The sequence below is a fragment of the Anser brachyrhynchus genome (genome assembly GCF_964034855.1).
Source record: "Anser brachyrhynchus genome assembly, chromosome: 3".
In the NCBI taxonomy this organism is placed as follows: Eukaryota; Metazoa; Chordata; class Aves; order Anseriformes; family Anatidae; genus Anser; species Anser brachyrhynchus.
The window spans coordinates 76,287,124-76,301,221 of NC_137696.1; the positions used below are offsets into that span (position 1 = coordinate 76,287,124).

Below are 14,098 nucleotides of genomic sequence, written 5' to 3' on the forward strand. Positions count from 1 at the left end.
TAGTGGAAGTCTGCCTACCTGATTTGTAAAAGAGAGATACTGCCCACAGGAATTGCATTGTGAAAAAACTAGTTAGCAGGACTCTGCTTGCCTATTATCTTGAGGACTGCCTGCAATTCAGTTTAGATCAAAGCAATAATTCAAACTATTTTCTTTTCAGGGAGATTGGAGGACGGCTTCTCACAGTAGAAACTAGACTTCCAAATGACCTGCTTGAGTTTGAGGGAGACTTCTCATTAGAAGGTCTACGACTCTGGAAGACTGCGTTTTCAGCAATGACAGAAGGTCCTAGACCAGGGTCACCTCCTCGTTACAGTCACTCTACTGTTAATAAAAGAGAAAGTAATAGCCATAAAACTAGTGAAGACAAAAAAATAGTTATAATGCCATGCAAGTGTGCTCCAAGCCAGCAACAAGTTCAGATATGGCTTCATGCCAAAGAAGAGTATGAACATTTCAAGAAATTGCCTAAGAATCATCCTGCTGAGCTGGAAAAGGCAGCTGAGAATTTCAGCTCCACAGTATTGTCTGGAGAGAAACCTAAAGAAGTAGTAAAAGCAACTAAAGATTTAAATTTGTCAAGCCTGGAAGATGAAAGACCTGTTGTGCCTACAAAGGATTCTCCTGCTTCTGTGGCAGATCCTACAAAAATACAAACCAAGGAAATGTGTGATAAGTCTGTAAGTACTACAGGAAATTCTATAAATATTAAAAGTGACATAGATTCCAATAAAACTCCATCTGAAAGCAAGATGCTTACTCCTTCAACACTAGAACGGGATAAGGAGGAGGAGGAAGAAGATTATTATGTCAATTATAGTTCACCAGATTCTCCAGTGCTTCCACCTTGGCAACAAGTAGCATCTCCAGATCCCAAGCAGTCCAATGCAGAAGATGCAGAGTGGAAAAGTCAGGATGTTATTTTGTCTTCTGTGGAAGAAAATGATGTAGCACTTGTTGGAAGTGCACAAAATTCTCCGTCCACCCAAGAGGATATCAAGATGACTTTTGACATGTCTCCATTTCCACTTAGTGAAGATCCTGGAAATTCTGAATCCGTTTGCTTACATAGTACACCCATCATGCAAAGAAAAAATAGTGATGGAATACCTGAAGTTTTGGGGTTTACTCCTTTATCAACAGGTAAATTCATTAACTGATCTTAATGATACTCAAAATGTTTTCCTGAATATGATAAGATACATTTCTTTTGACATGTTGAGAAAATGCCTAGATTTTCACAAAAATTTATTTAAATTAGTTTGGGAAAGGAAAAGGCCTGCACATCGTTGTTAAAGTAACTGCTTAATTATGACAAAAGTCTAGTAGCAGAAGACACTTTTGCTTCTTGATGTTGTTTAGTGTCTGAACTCCAAAATGGTGGTTAAAAAATCTATTTAAAAGTATGGCTTAACTTGGAGGATTTGAAAATCTTGTTTGTTACATTGCTTTTAATAAGTTATATTACAAACATCATTTAAATGTAGAGTGTAAATAACATTCTGATGCTATAGATAAGGTGTGGTAAATTATTGGCTGTGTACTGTGCATTCCTAAATGTCTGTAAATACTAAATCGTAATAGTTGTGCTTTGGATTGGAGAGAGAATAATGTTATATTTGTTTATATGTTATATATATGTTTATAATGTTAACCAAATGCCTCTGGTTGTGTTTCCAGCATGTTGTTTAATGTCTAGACAATATTATTGAGGCTAAAGAGTTTTTCGCTTCTCTTTGTTTGCAGAACCAAAAACCCAGAAACTGTGTCATAAGAGAGGAAATAATACTGATGGTCTTCGAAGAGTACTTCTAACCTCACAAATGAAGGTAAATAAAGATTTTATGCACAGATGTATTTTTTATTATGCTACACTTACATTGCCATTCTCTTTCTAACAAAAGTAATCTTTCTCATAAGTTAAACAGATACCTTTAATACATATTTTTTGGAACTTTTTAGAATTCTTTAGGATAATTTGTGTTGTTTTTTTCTTTTGTTATTAAGATCTTGAAAAGATATTTAAGATGGGAGGGTGCGATTGCTGTACAGTCAGTATACACTCAGGAAGAAGAAATAAGTTTTATTTGCAGAAAAAAACAAGTTGAATTTTAAGGGTATGTTCTATATTTTAGGGTAGTGAAACACTAATGAAACAATAAGAGACACCATCTAAGAATGTTGTGTCGCTGTTTTGTTTACAACATACTTTTTAAGTTCTGTTGTGATTTCCCTTTAATACATACACACATACACATATATATATATTTATATCTCTGTGTGTTTATATTAGTTTTCAGACAATGTTTTAAGCATTTTCTGAAAACATAAAAGACAGTGAATGGCACTGGTATGCTGATAGAGTAGAAAGGGAATGGATCATGTGAAATGATAAGACTGGCATGTTTTCCTTAAAGAGTATTTCTGTTCCCCTTACCGGAAACAGAACACTTGGTTAAATGCGTCATGGATCTGACCTGACAGTCTTTTCTTTTGTTCTTAATATACTGGTATTCACCCAGTTCGAGTGGGTAAGTGTACCCTTAATTCAGTGCCATTATAAAGTGGTGACCAAAACAGGGTAATTTTAATATGAATTTTTGGTCAAGAGCAAATAGAGACTTGATGGTTCTGCTGTCCTCAGGTTTCTAAGAAAACTGACATGAATTTATTTAAAAAACAAAACAAACAAACAAAAACAGGTATTTTAAACTGCCTTTGGCTTTACTATGATGTTTCGTTAACATTATTCCTAAAAAGGAGAAAGATACAACTTTTGTTTCCAGGCTGCAAAATGATAGGAATAGTGAAAGCTTTCTTTTAGTAATTGTAGTGTAGCATTTTAATTTTAATTGATAAACTTGTATTTAATTTTGACACCATTGTGTATTTATTTAGCAACCTGCAATTTTTTCAATATGTGTGTGTGTGTATGTTGCTTTTTTTGTTGTTCAATAGAATCAGTTTGCTGCCCTTGGTGCTCCAAAGATAGAGTCTTCTGAGATCGAAGGACCATCTTTAAATAACACTTATGGTTTTAAAGTCAGTGTGCAAAACCTGCAAGAAGCAAAATCTCTACATGAGGTAATTTACATTATGTATTATTTTATAAAATGATAGTTCATCAGACTAGTTTTATAATGGCAGTATTTACAAATCCTTTCCTCCTGACTTATAAGTAGTCAGTTTGTGATGTCTGCAGCTTTAAGTAATTGCTGTACTAGTTTCAACTTGATCTCTACATGCTTTTATTTAATAGTGTTGGACTAAATTTCAGAATACTTTGTTGAGTAGATGGTAAACCTTCCTTTAAACAAACACTAAGGGGAAGATCAGGAGGAGGAAATAGTAGGGTTTTCTATAAAGATGTTACTGGAAAAAATAGTTGGTCGTAACTTCCACAGATCATTTCCTTAACAAGTCTTCTGACCTCATTCAGTCAGTAGTCCCTCCTTGTATCTCTCTCTACGTGGTAACTTCTGGATCTGTTGGCCATTGCTGCTGCATTTAACAGAGTGCTGGATACCTCAAAAAGTGTTTTGATATGTTTCATGTAAGTCAGAGCTTGGTCTGAGGAGAAAGATCAAAATTAATGCTGGAGAAAGGGATGTAATGTGAATGCTGTGCTGCTGCGTTTGGCTGCTGACTGGCCAGCTGACTCACAGACAGTCCCTGTGCCCATGACTTGGAGTTAGCTGTCAACCAACTTACAGATGAGGTCGGGAGACAGTGTTATGTGCCTAGTAGATAACGTAGGAGAAGCCACAAGAAACTAATGATATCGCAGGAAATAGAGATGTAGCTTGGTAGAGCAATTCTATTTCAGTGATGGCTCTAGTGATCTAGGACACAAACCCAAAGCAAATCAGACTGTCCCCGAAGCAGCTTGCTTACTCAGATGTATTTGTAATTTTTCTCTTGTAATCCTCCCAACTCACTCATTAATTTTACCAACTATATCATGCAAGACAATGCAGAAACAAAGTAGTGTTGAAACGGCATTAAATACTGTATAAATTAAAAAGTGTACGATAAACAGGAATTAGCATTTTCTTAATGCAAACTATTTTGCAAAAAGGCATAGCAACATGATGTGGAAGTTCATTTATGCAAGTTAAGGGAAAAAGAGGTATTCTCCACATCTTCCTTTAAGTGAGTTAGTCTTCATGCCTGTTTGCAAGTTTGGGGTGAGGGAGGGAAAGGAAAATAAAGAATGACAGTGATATGTTGTTCCTGAGTCATTTGGTAACTGAATTTGCCTGATATACTAAGCTGTTTGAAAATACTATGAGAATTTAATTGTTATTGAGCATTTCTGCTTATTTGTATTTGCTTTGGATACAAGAAGGCAATACTCAGAAACAAATACTGAATTTTAATAATTGAGTATAAAAATGCATTAAATGGTAAATTTATTTGTAATATGGTGCTTTTTGCAAAAAGGTGAGGTCCAGAGATGCATGTTTGATCACTTCTATTAATTTTCAAGTGTGACCTCTCAGTTACAATATAGAATGACCGTATGAAAGCCTGTCATTAGTTAATTTGCATTAATAATCTCTTTTTTTTTCTTTTTTTTCTTTTTTTTTGAAGAAAGCTCCAAAGCATACTAATTTATTGTATTTATTTGTTGGTAGGTCCAACACCTTACCCTCATCAGCATGGAGTTACATGCTCGAACCAGACGAGATTTGGAACCAGACCCGGAGTTTGATCCGATCTGTGCTTTATTCTATTGCATCTCATCAGACACAGCACTGCCAAATACTGATAAAAAAGAAATCACTGGTGCTATTGTGATTGATAGAGACAGGACACTCTCAAGCCAAGGTTCCTATTTCTTTTTTTCTTAACATACTTTACAAAAATACTTGTTTCATAATAATCAAACAGTAGCAAGCAAAATATAATCGAGTATCTATATTACTATTTAGCTCATTTAATTTTGTCTTGTTGACTGTTGGATGAATGGCCATATTAAACATAGAGTTTTCCTGCTTATATCTTCTAAAGAACTATTGCATGGGCTGTAAACCACAAATAATATACACATGTGCAAAATATCTATGCTTGCATACTTGTGGACAAGCTCCTGCAGTGTTCTGAAAATATAAAGAGGAAAACCTGCCTTTAGTTTCCTACTCAAATTGCTGGATAGCTACAAATAGAAAATGTTAAAAGCAAGACAGTATGTTTTATATTTTACTTAAGGGTTATTTTTGTGGTTTTATCTGATCCTTTTAGGATCTAAACAGGGGCCCTTATTCTATTGTACCTTTTTGGCTTTGTTTAGACCAGTGATACTCAACCTGTGGCTCTAGAGCCGGATGTGGCTCTTCATGGCCCTACAGGCGGCTCTCGCAATGTAGGCATCTGATCGGCGCTCCACTCTATCAGGCAGCGCGGGGAGCACTGAGCAAATGGACCAGCAGTGTGGGAGTCGCTGAAGTTCCCCCTCCCATAGGGGGAAAGAAAAGGAGCTGCTGGGATCCCCCCACAGGTAAGAGTAGAGATCACCTCCCACCCAGCAGCCGTGGGGCAGAATGGGGAAAAACTTGCCCTTTTGCCCCTTCCACCCCTCCACCTCACTTCTTCCTAGCAGCCAGAAGGGGTTGAAGACAGAATGCTGCTGGGAGAGAGGATGCTGATGTGTCATGTCGTGATGTATCAATATGTGATGATGATGAGGCAGCATCATCACACATTGAAGTGTCATGATAGAAAACAAAAATCACACTGTTGATACTTGATTTTTATGGTGCTCTACAACTCCATTTAATAAAGAAGTGGCTCTCCAGCTGTTAAAGGTTGAGTACCACTGGTTTAGGCTAGTAAAAAAAATTGTCCTCTTTCCTTTAGGGTTTCTTTGGCATTGTAATAAGTATTAAACCACAAAATACTGTCTAAAATTAAAAAGTCTGGACAAAAACCTACCAAAAATAAATTTAGCATTAAGGCAACAGCTCCTTCTTTTACCAGTTTATTTTTCAAAGTACCGTGGATATTTTATCATGTTGCACTAAGTCCTTACTACTCTCAGTGAAGTTTATTCTGATATTATATGCTTGTTACTATCTTTAGGAAAATTATCTCCATTAACTTACTGAGTGAGATTTGTCACAGTATAGAATTCTGTGGCTCCCTAGGTGCGTGCCAGTCTGATAAATTATCAAGAAAAAGCTTTCTGTAAAGAGGTCCAATAATACTCTGAAAAAAAGGTTCTGATTTGTTTTTATTAGTGAAATGAAATGATGTTTAAATGTTCATGTGACATTTCTTGCTTTCATTGATGTGGGCTGTCAGTATTTCCTTGGTTAGAACTTTTTGAATTCCCTGTGGAGTGACTTGACATTAAGATACACCTTTTTTTCCCTTTTTGTATTATTATTGCTTTGCAAGTTACAGTACCCATTTTAACATTTATTTCTGAAAGCATGTGGGTTTTTTTAATTATCAGGATCTTAAGAATGTGTCAAAGCTGAATGCCTTTTAAAAACTGCAGATTGTTACCTTAATCAGAGATATTACAATCTGTTGTACAGAGAAAATGAAGAGACAGAGTATGTGTTGTGTATTATTCTTCACTTAATTTTTTTTTGTATTCAGAAAGGCAAATGCTCAGTTCCTACATGAACATGAATTTAGCTGTTACACACACATTACCAGTGTAGACACTCTTAATTTGCACTGTGAGACTGTGAGCACACTTGCTGATGGTTTTCCATTTCTACTGGTGACTTCACAGTGTTTTTAAGAAGTGTACCGAAAAACAGAACTATACTGTTATGTAGCATTTCCATTCCTCAAAGCATTTTACAAAGAACTACTCTAAGCTAGCAATTAAAGTACATATTTTGCATGAAAACATTGTGTGAGCTATCATATAGTCCTTTAATATTTCTTATTCAAAAATAATTCTCTAATATCTGGACTCTTGTGCATTTAAAATGTTGACACATCTTTTGAATTAAATTCATTTATATGTGAGAATTTGTGTGAGATTACCACTGTAGTGTAATTTTACCAAGTGAAATGAACAAACTTTTCCACCCAAGATGAACAGAATAAGTTTCTGGAATTAATTGTGTTAATAATTAATGTTAAAGATTAAAATAGATGTATTCCTTGTTTTACTTTATTTTTTTTAACGTTTTATTCTATAGCAATATTGTTGACTGAAGTCATGGAATTCCTTCTAAAATGTAATGATTTGTTTTACTTATTTTCTAGGGAGCAGAGACCAAGCACCCTTGCTCACAAGATCTGGAGTTACAGGACTAGAAGTCAGTTACGCTACTGATGAAAGAACTCTTTTCCAGGAAGTAGTGAATATTGTAAAAAGGTAGCATATCTGTACGTTCTGCTTTTATTTTTCAGGCTTGGTACAGCAGATTTAGTTCCTTCAACCCCTACCAGTCTCTCAAATACTGATTTTTGTTGTTGTTGTTTCCCTCAAAGGCTTATTTCTAGAGTGGACAAGCATGGTGGTCTTTCGAATAAAAATACTTTTCTGCTTTTCCTTTTCTCTGACAGCAAGCACATTCAGATCCTCTTAAGCAGCTGAGTTACAGTCTTGAAACTAATCAGCCATATCGGTAATCTTCTTTAACATACAACCTTTCCAGTTAATCCCAGAATTCATCACACATCTCTCTCTCAAACTCTCAGAATAGTAGATATTAACAGTGCTGAGAGCTATAGAAAACCCCTTAGACAGGAAGATTTTTTCTAGGGACTCTGAGGCAAGGCATAAAAAACTTCTGTGTTACTGAAACTGCTGTGGACAAATTACGGTAACCAGTAGTTGAAAATTAGTTTCCTTCATTAGTTTTGTCTTCTCTGAATGGAAATCCCCTGCTCCAACAGACTTGGAAAACTGCTGGTTTTCCCCATCTTCACCAAGGCTGGGAGGCCTGTTTTGCAGCCCTTGGCTTTGTGAGCAGGTAGGAACCACAGACTCCACAATACCACAGTAGGCCTTCAGGCCCTACTGACAGAAGTGCAAATCCATAAAATTGCAAGGAAAAAATGAACAGATTTAAACTAAGAGTCACCCTGCTGGAATACAGGCTCAAGAAAAAAAAATTGTACTAGGCAGAGTACATTTGCAATTCTTTCTCTCTCCAACCAGAAAACCTCTGATGAGAAAGACAATGACCAACCCCGTGAAGCCAGAATACAAAAAGAGTTGCTGAATGCAACCAGCACAGGGTGGGTCCTGACAGAGCAGCAGATCCTTGTTCAGAGAAGACAAAATTCAGGTAAGGAAATAATTTTATTTTTCTCTTTCTTGGAAATCTAGTGCTCCATCAAACTTAGGAAAAATACTGAGAATGAGAAGCTGCCAGTAAATTAAAAATCCTCCACCAGTTGTGGGAAACATTAAAGAGAGAGTGTAGGAAAGAGAATTCAGCAGTTAGGATATATATTTCTTGCTGAAGAACAGAAGAAGTCTACAGCTGTACATACTGAATGCATTACTGGATGAAAAAAGCATTCAATTTTTGTAGTACTCCAAGATGGAATATACTGGGTTACTGACTGACAAATCTCTTAAGAGATGCTCTCTTTCCACACTGTGCTAGTATGCCTTTTTGACTCAACAAATTTATCTTCAAAGGTTGAGTCAGGTAACTTGTATTCCCAGAATACAAAAGATTTGATCTATTTATGGAGAAGGAGGAGACTGCTATCTTATATAATTCTTCTTAGTCTACTTCCCTTCTCCATCTATGCAGTATGACCTAAGGAGTCAAACTTCTACTGAATTTTCTATGAAAATGCTTTTAAAACTTGGACCACATCTACGAACTGAAGCTCTTTTTCCCTCTTATTTTCTCTAGCATGGGCCAAAAAGAATATGAAATTTTGCTGGAGTAAATAGTTTGTAAGCACAAAATAAGGGTTTAGACTCAGAGTAGCTTTAACTGATGGAAGAACTACTGTAAAACTGCCTGATTAAAAAGTAGTGGACTGCAAAAGTTTTCCTCAAGAGGAAATGAACAAGCCAACAGCTTTAATGGAAACTTTCAGCTTCAGGAATTATTTCTAAAATAACCTTCTGTTGTGCTTTTTAAGCTCTTTTTTCCAGCACAGACTAGATACTCTGGTTATTCTGGTAGGTTCACTTAATAGGAGGTCTGATAGGTCAGAGAAAGGAAACAGTCAGGCCACGTTCAAGAAGCATTACCACTTGGGGCTCATGGAGCAGTGCATCAGGCTAGAGTGAATGACAGAACTTCTATTCAGTCTTGATTGTCAATACCAGCTTGTTGGTACACTGAACAGAGTGCATCATCTGTGGAAGGAATTGTCTTATGCTGTCCAATTGAAGAATTCTTGTTCCCATTTCTAGTCATTCACTTATCAGTTGGCCTAATTCTTGCTCTTATTTCATATATGTTGTGGAACGTACTCATCTGTTTCAAGTTCCAATCTTTCATTTCTCTGTTTAGGCCTTTGTTCGGGTCATTGAATATTAGAAGTGGTTGATTCTGTCACTTTTTGTCAATAGATGTAAATTCTGGTAGAGTACATTATAGAATTCCTCACCATTGTTTCAGCATACGGATGAGGAGAGGTGATTCTGCGAAAGGTTTGCTTTATGCAACTTAGCAAATACTACTTTATCACTTAGCTCAGCAGCCTCTTCTTCCATCAGAAATCCACAAGTGTTAAACAACAAAGAGTATTTATACAAATAATCTTTACAGTGTGCTGGTTGATATTGAGGGACAGAGATGCTAAAATAAACTAGGGTTATAGATCTCTACTACAGGGTTGGGAGATCCCCAGTTATAGGGAGGTTGGAATTAGATGATCTTTAAGGTCCTTTCCAACCTAAGCCATTTTATGGTTCTGTGATCAGTGAGGTTTTAATGCTTGAAGATGTTTTATTCTTGGGCTGTACCACTGGTCCTTTGTCAATGAATAGCGTTTCCCAAAGCTAGTTTTTATAGTGGAGTTAAAGTTGCTGTTTTGTATGTTCATCAAAGACAAATATTGCTTCAGAAAGTTCAGTGGAATTGATTAGCTGAAGTTGGATTGAGTTATACTTCCACTGTGAAATTGTTTACTAGATCTGAACGCGCACAGCAAGATAAGCATTTTTCCAACAAGACAAAGTAAATGCCTTGATAAAGCAAACAGCAGGTTAATTGTTCTCCTGTGAAATGAATAGAGGTCATCTGTGATTAATTTGGGGCAGTTGGCAAATGAAAATGACATCCTGAGGCCTGCAGAGCAGAAGAAAACTTAATTGTTCCTTGTCTGGAATCACGATCTGTGATTTCATCTATGATGAAAACTACCATATTTGTCCAAATATTGAGGGCAATAAGTACCTTTATTTCTATATTATTACTGAGTGTGATTCAGCTGTGGAATGGGAGTACTTACAAGTGTGGGTATCAAAACTATTTAAGAACAGCTGAAAGAAAGCACATCATTGCAAAGGAAATTTGAGAATTCTCTAATTCTCAAAGATACTGAAATACTGTGTTGCTTGAGGGTTGAGAGACAGGGAACAGTTGGAAATGAAGAGCAAGGGAGGTGAGTTTCGAGGAGGCAGGGAAGAGTAAACAAGTACTTGGAACAAAGAGAAGCACAATTAAAGTGATTCTTGGTACCCTGACAGCTGTCTAGGAGTTTAAGAGGAAGCTTCACGTACATATGTCCAGTTTTCCCATCTTTGGTAAGCTGTCCTCTGTAAACAGGAAAGTAGGACCAGAGCTCAAAGCTGGCATAAAGCAACTGAAAAACAACCTGCTTTCCATCTTGTGCAGCCAGTGAGGGTGATCTAGTAGCCCAGAGACCAAGTACAGGAGTTGTAGGCCCTTCGGATTTGCCATAGGGGAATTTCTTTTCTATTTTTTTTTCCTTGATATGGAGCCTGTATCTTTATTGTTGTATTAAAGCATTCTGTGATGCTACCTGAACAGCCTTCCTGAATAGACCCTGTCTTTATCAGAAGGTGTCAGCTTCAGAGAGTTGGAGAAAAACTGGAAGAATGCCTGCAAAACAGAACTACCTCTCTGAATCTAAGGGCACAAAGATGGGTAAACACATTCACATAGCTCCATAAACCCGTCTGTACAAAACATAGAAGAGCTGGCTGTTGGAGGAGAAGGAAGGGAATGCTACAGGAATGTTTGTCTTGGAGAGGTTAAAAAAAATGGCAGGAAAACTAGAGATATCCAAGCCTGATGGAGCAGTGGATTCCCATGAAAGAGAAATTAAATGTCTGGGCCTCTCTTTCAGTTTAAGGCAAATTATGCCTTTCTTCTGTAAGTGCAAATACCACCAGGTAGCAGAAAAGGGCTGGTCCTGCAATTATGAGAGGAGCAAGATTTGGGGAATCTATGTGGGAATGCACAGTCCCCATCTTTGTGACACACAGAGGATTTGTAAACAGAATGAGCTTAAATAAAAAGGTAGTAGATTCACTATTACTTGTCACTCACTAGCCACCAACTGCGCTTTGTCCCCATGGAAGTAGTTTCTGGTAAAAGTATAAAAAACAGAATAAAGCTATAAGATTTTCTTTAAAATTTGGGGGGATGCACCATTTGTAATTTATTTAGTTGTTAATACTTAATGTTTAAATGTTTTGTCTAATGTTTTTCTTGTAAGATACAATGCTAATCAAAATTTTGTATTAAATACAATGCATTATGTTTGTTCTTCTGTAACTGCTCTAGCGACATTTCCCGTACAAAATAGAGATGTGTTTGTTAATCTAACCTTCTTTTCCCAGTCTAGTACCATCTTCTGGGGAGTACTCCTGTAAACATCTCTGCTTAATGTCCTTTATCAACTTCATGGATTTTTGTTGTCCAAAGCAAACTGGAAAAATGTTCTCAGAGATTTCAGTTATATGTTTGAGTCACCAAGTATTCTGCTTTTGTCTGTGTTGTAGGTCTGGCCTAATTTTTTTCCCCCTTTTTCTCTCAATTTTAGCTGGAAGAAAAATAACAGTCAGGAAAAGCAGACTCATAATAGAAAGGAAGGCATAATTGGGAGCTTTAGTATTCATTCATGAAATTATCACACGAGAAAGTGGAAGAGATGGCATAACAGCACATACAACTTAGCTAGAAAGGAAAATAATTTTATTTCTTCTCTCTGCAGCATGTATGAGTTGAATGCTAACGCTGTCGTGTGTAAATCCTGCCAGTATGAATGCTGCTTTTCATCTTTGCAGAGAGACTGGCAACAGCATGCAAAGCAGTATCAGGGCCCATCCTTTTAACAAAAGAGCACTGTGTTGGCAGGCACACCTCATATTCCTGTCATGTTAGTTCTAGCCAAGGGCTTTCAAGTATCAGTGCTGCAACTTAGTAGTTTCTTGCAGGTGTAAAAGCTGGTCTCATTACAATTTCTTTTAATAAGACAGCTTAATCTGGTGGTGAAGACCAACTGGATAGTATACTGTAAAAATTGGGAGAAGGGAGAATGAGGAATATGAGTTTGTCCTCTCCTTTGCTCACAGCCTCTCTTCTTTATGTTACAACATGAAATGGGGAAAGAGACAGATAAACTTCTGTTGAGCTCTCCCCATGTTGGCTAAACCTTGGGTTTACCTATTCTTTTCTCCATTTAAAATAATAACTTCTAGCTCCAGTCACCTCTTCTCTAATAGCAAAAAGAACAGCACAGGAGCTCTCAACAAAAGACACACTGGCCCATTGGTACAGCTGATACATGGAATTGGGCCGCAGGAGAGGGCAATTTTGCTACATAAATTGAAACAGAGTTGATCAGCAAGAAAATGATCAGGAAACAGCAGCACCTCATGTCAGGTGCAAGAAATCTAACAGGTCTGTTAAACCTGTTTCATAAAGTAGACCTGACTACTCTCATGCAGGAGTTCGAGGGGTCAGTGTTGTTCAGTAGAACAGAGTTTTACTTGGAACTTAATTTTATTTAGGTATTTTTTGCCTTCAAAGATAATTCAGAGATACACTTAACCAAAGATTGTTATTTTGATTGTAAAGTTAAACAGCTAAGATCGGAAGTATCAAAGTATCCACAAATTTCTTAATACTTACAGTCCTTTGTGCATATGCATTCTCAATGCATATAGATGTACGCAAAAAATACGTGGATGTGCAACTATTACTGGAGGATCTGAGCAACTCAGTTGATGGTAGTGTGTTTAGCATTTTTTAATGCTTCCAGAAGGATGCCACTTGGATACAAGCTTTAAATATGATTAAACAAGGCTAAGGGACTATGTTTACAGGGAATTTACACTACAGTCTGAATTTACCATTTGCTAGCTACTCTGCCTTGATTTTCCATGTAGATAACTTTATATGAGAGTCATCTGACTGAAAGCTAGAAATCTGTACTTAATTGTCCATATCCAAATAGCTAGTACCCTCGTCACAATGTATGTTAAATGGAAAGAACCGGATCTCATTCTGCAAGAGGTGGCTAAAATATAAGGGATAGTTTACCCAAAGGTAAACTTTTTCTTCATTGACAATAATGAGATTAGCTTATAAGACTTCAGATGCCTAAATCAGTTGGAATGAGACCCTTCCCTTAGTACGTGTGCAGTGTCTAGTTGGGAAGGAAAAGCAGGGTAGGCAATGCACTGCAAAGTGATAATCTCTGACTCAGTAATGTGCCATTACAGGCAACCTTTACCTGCCTTGTCAATGCAAGGCTGAGTTCAAATCTAGCACATTCATTTTTTAATCATTTGAGTGATAAATTTTCCAACTTACATGTAAATTGACATTAAAATTGTGTCAAAATATGTATTTTAAGTTAGATCTAGCAGTTTATTCATGTAAGAAAATGCATGTATCTGAAAACGCAAACTGAAGTATTTTAATGTCTTGTCTTGTAGAACATCTTCACATCTGAAGGATACCAGAGAAACAATTCTTGAGATTACATGCAGATGGTCTACAGAGGTTGTTTTATTCACTAGCTTAAAAGTGAATAGTAAGATTAATGCAGGAAGTGATCGAATGTTGTATTCAGTTGCAATACAAGCAGGGGTATTTGCAGTAAGAATGTAATACCCACCGAATTTTGAATAAGTAGGAAGTGAGGGGAGGTAATACACTACTTCTGCAAGGAAAAA

The 14,098-nt window shown here is 36.7% G+C and overlaps 1 protein-coding gene across 3 annotated transcripts in view; it reads left to right on the forward strand.

The window, feature by feature from the left end:
• The window catches only part of REV3L (REV3 like, DNA directed polymerase zeta catalytic subunit), a 122,044-nt gene that overhangs the window by 82,682 nt on the left and 25,264 nt on the right, over positions 1-14,098 (forward strand). For all 3 annotated transcript variants that reach the window (XM_080586874.1, XM_080586875.1, XM_080586876.1), the window contains 5 exons: positions 161-1,143; positions 1,747-1,829; positions 2,959-3,084; positions 4,638-4,830; positions 7,231-7,342. In XM_080586874.1, the coding sequence (XP_080443000.1) occupies positions 161-1,143; positions 1,747-1,829; positions 2,959-3,084; positions 4,638-4,830; positions 7,231-7,342 (1,497 nt within the window). The remainder of the gene's footprint in view (positions 1-160; positions 1,144-1,746; positions 1,830-2,958; positions 3,085-4,637; positions 4,831-7,230; positions 7,343-14,098) is intronic.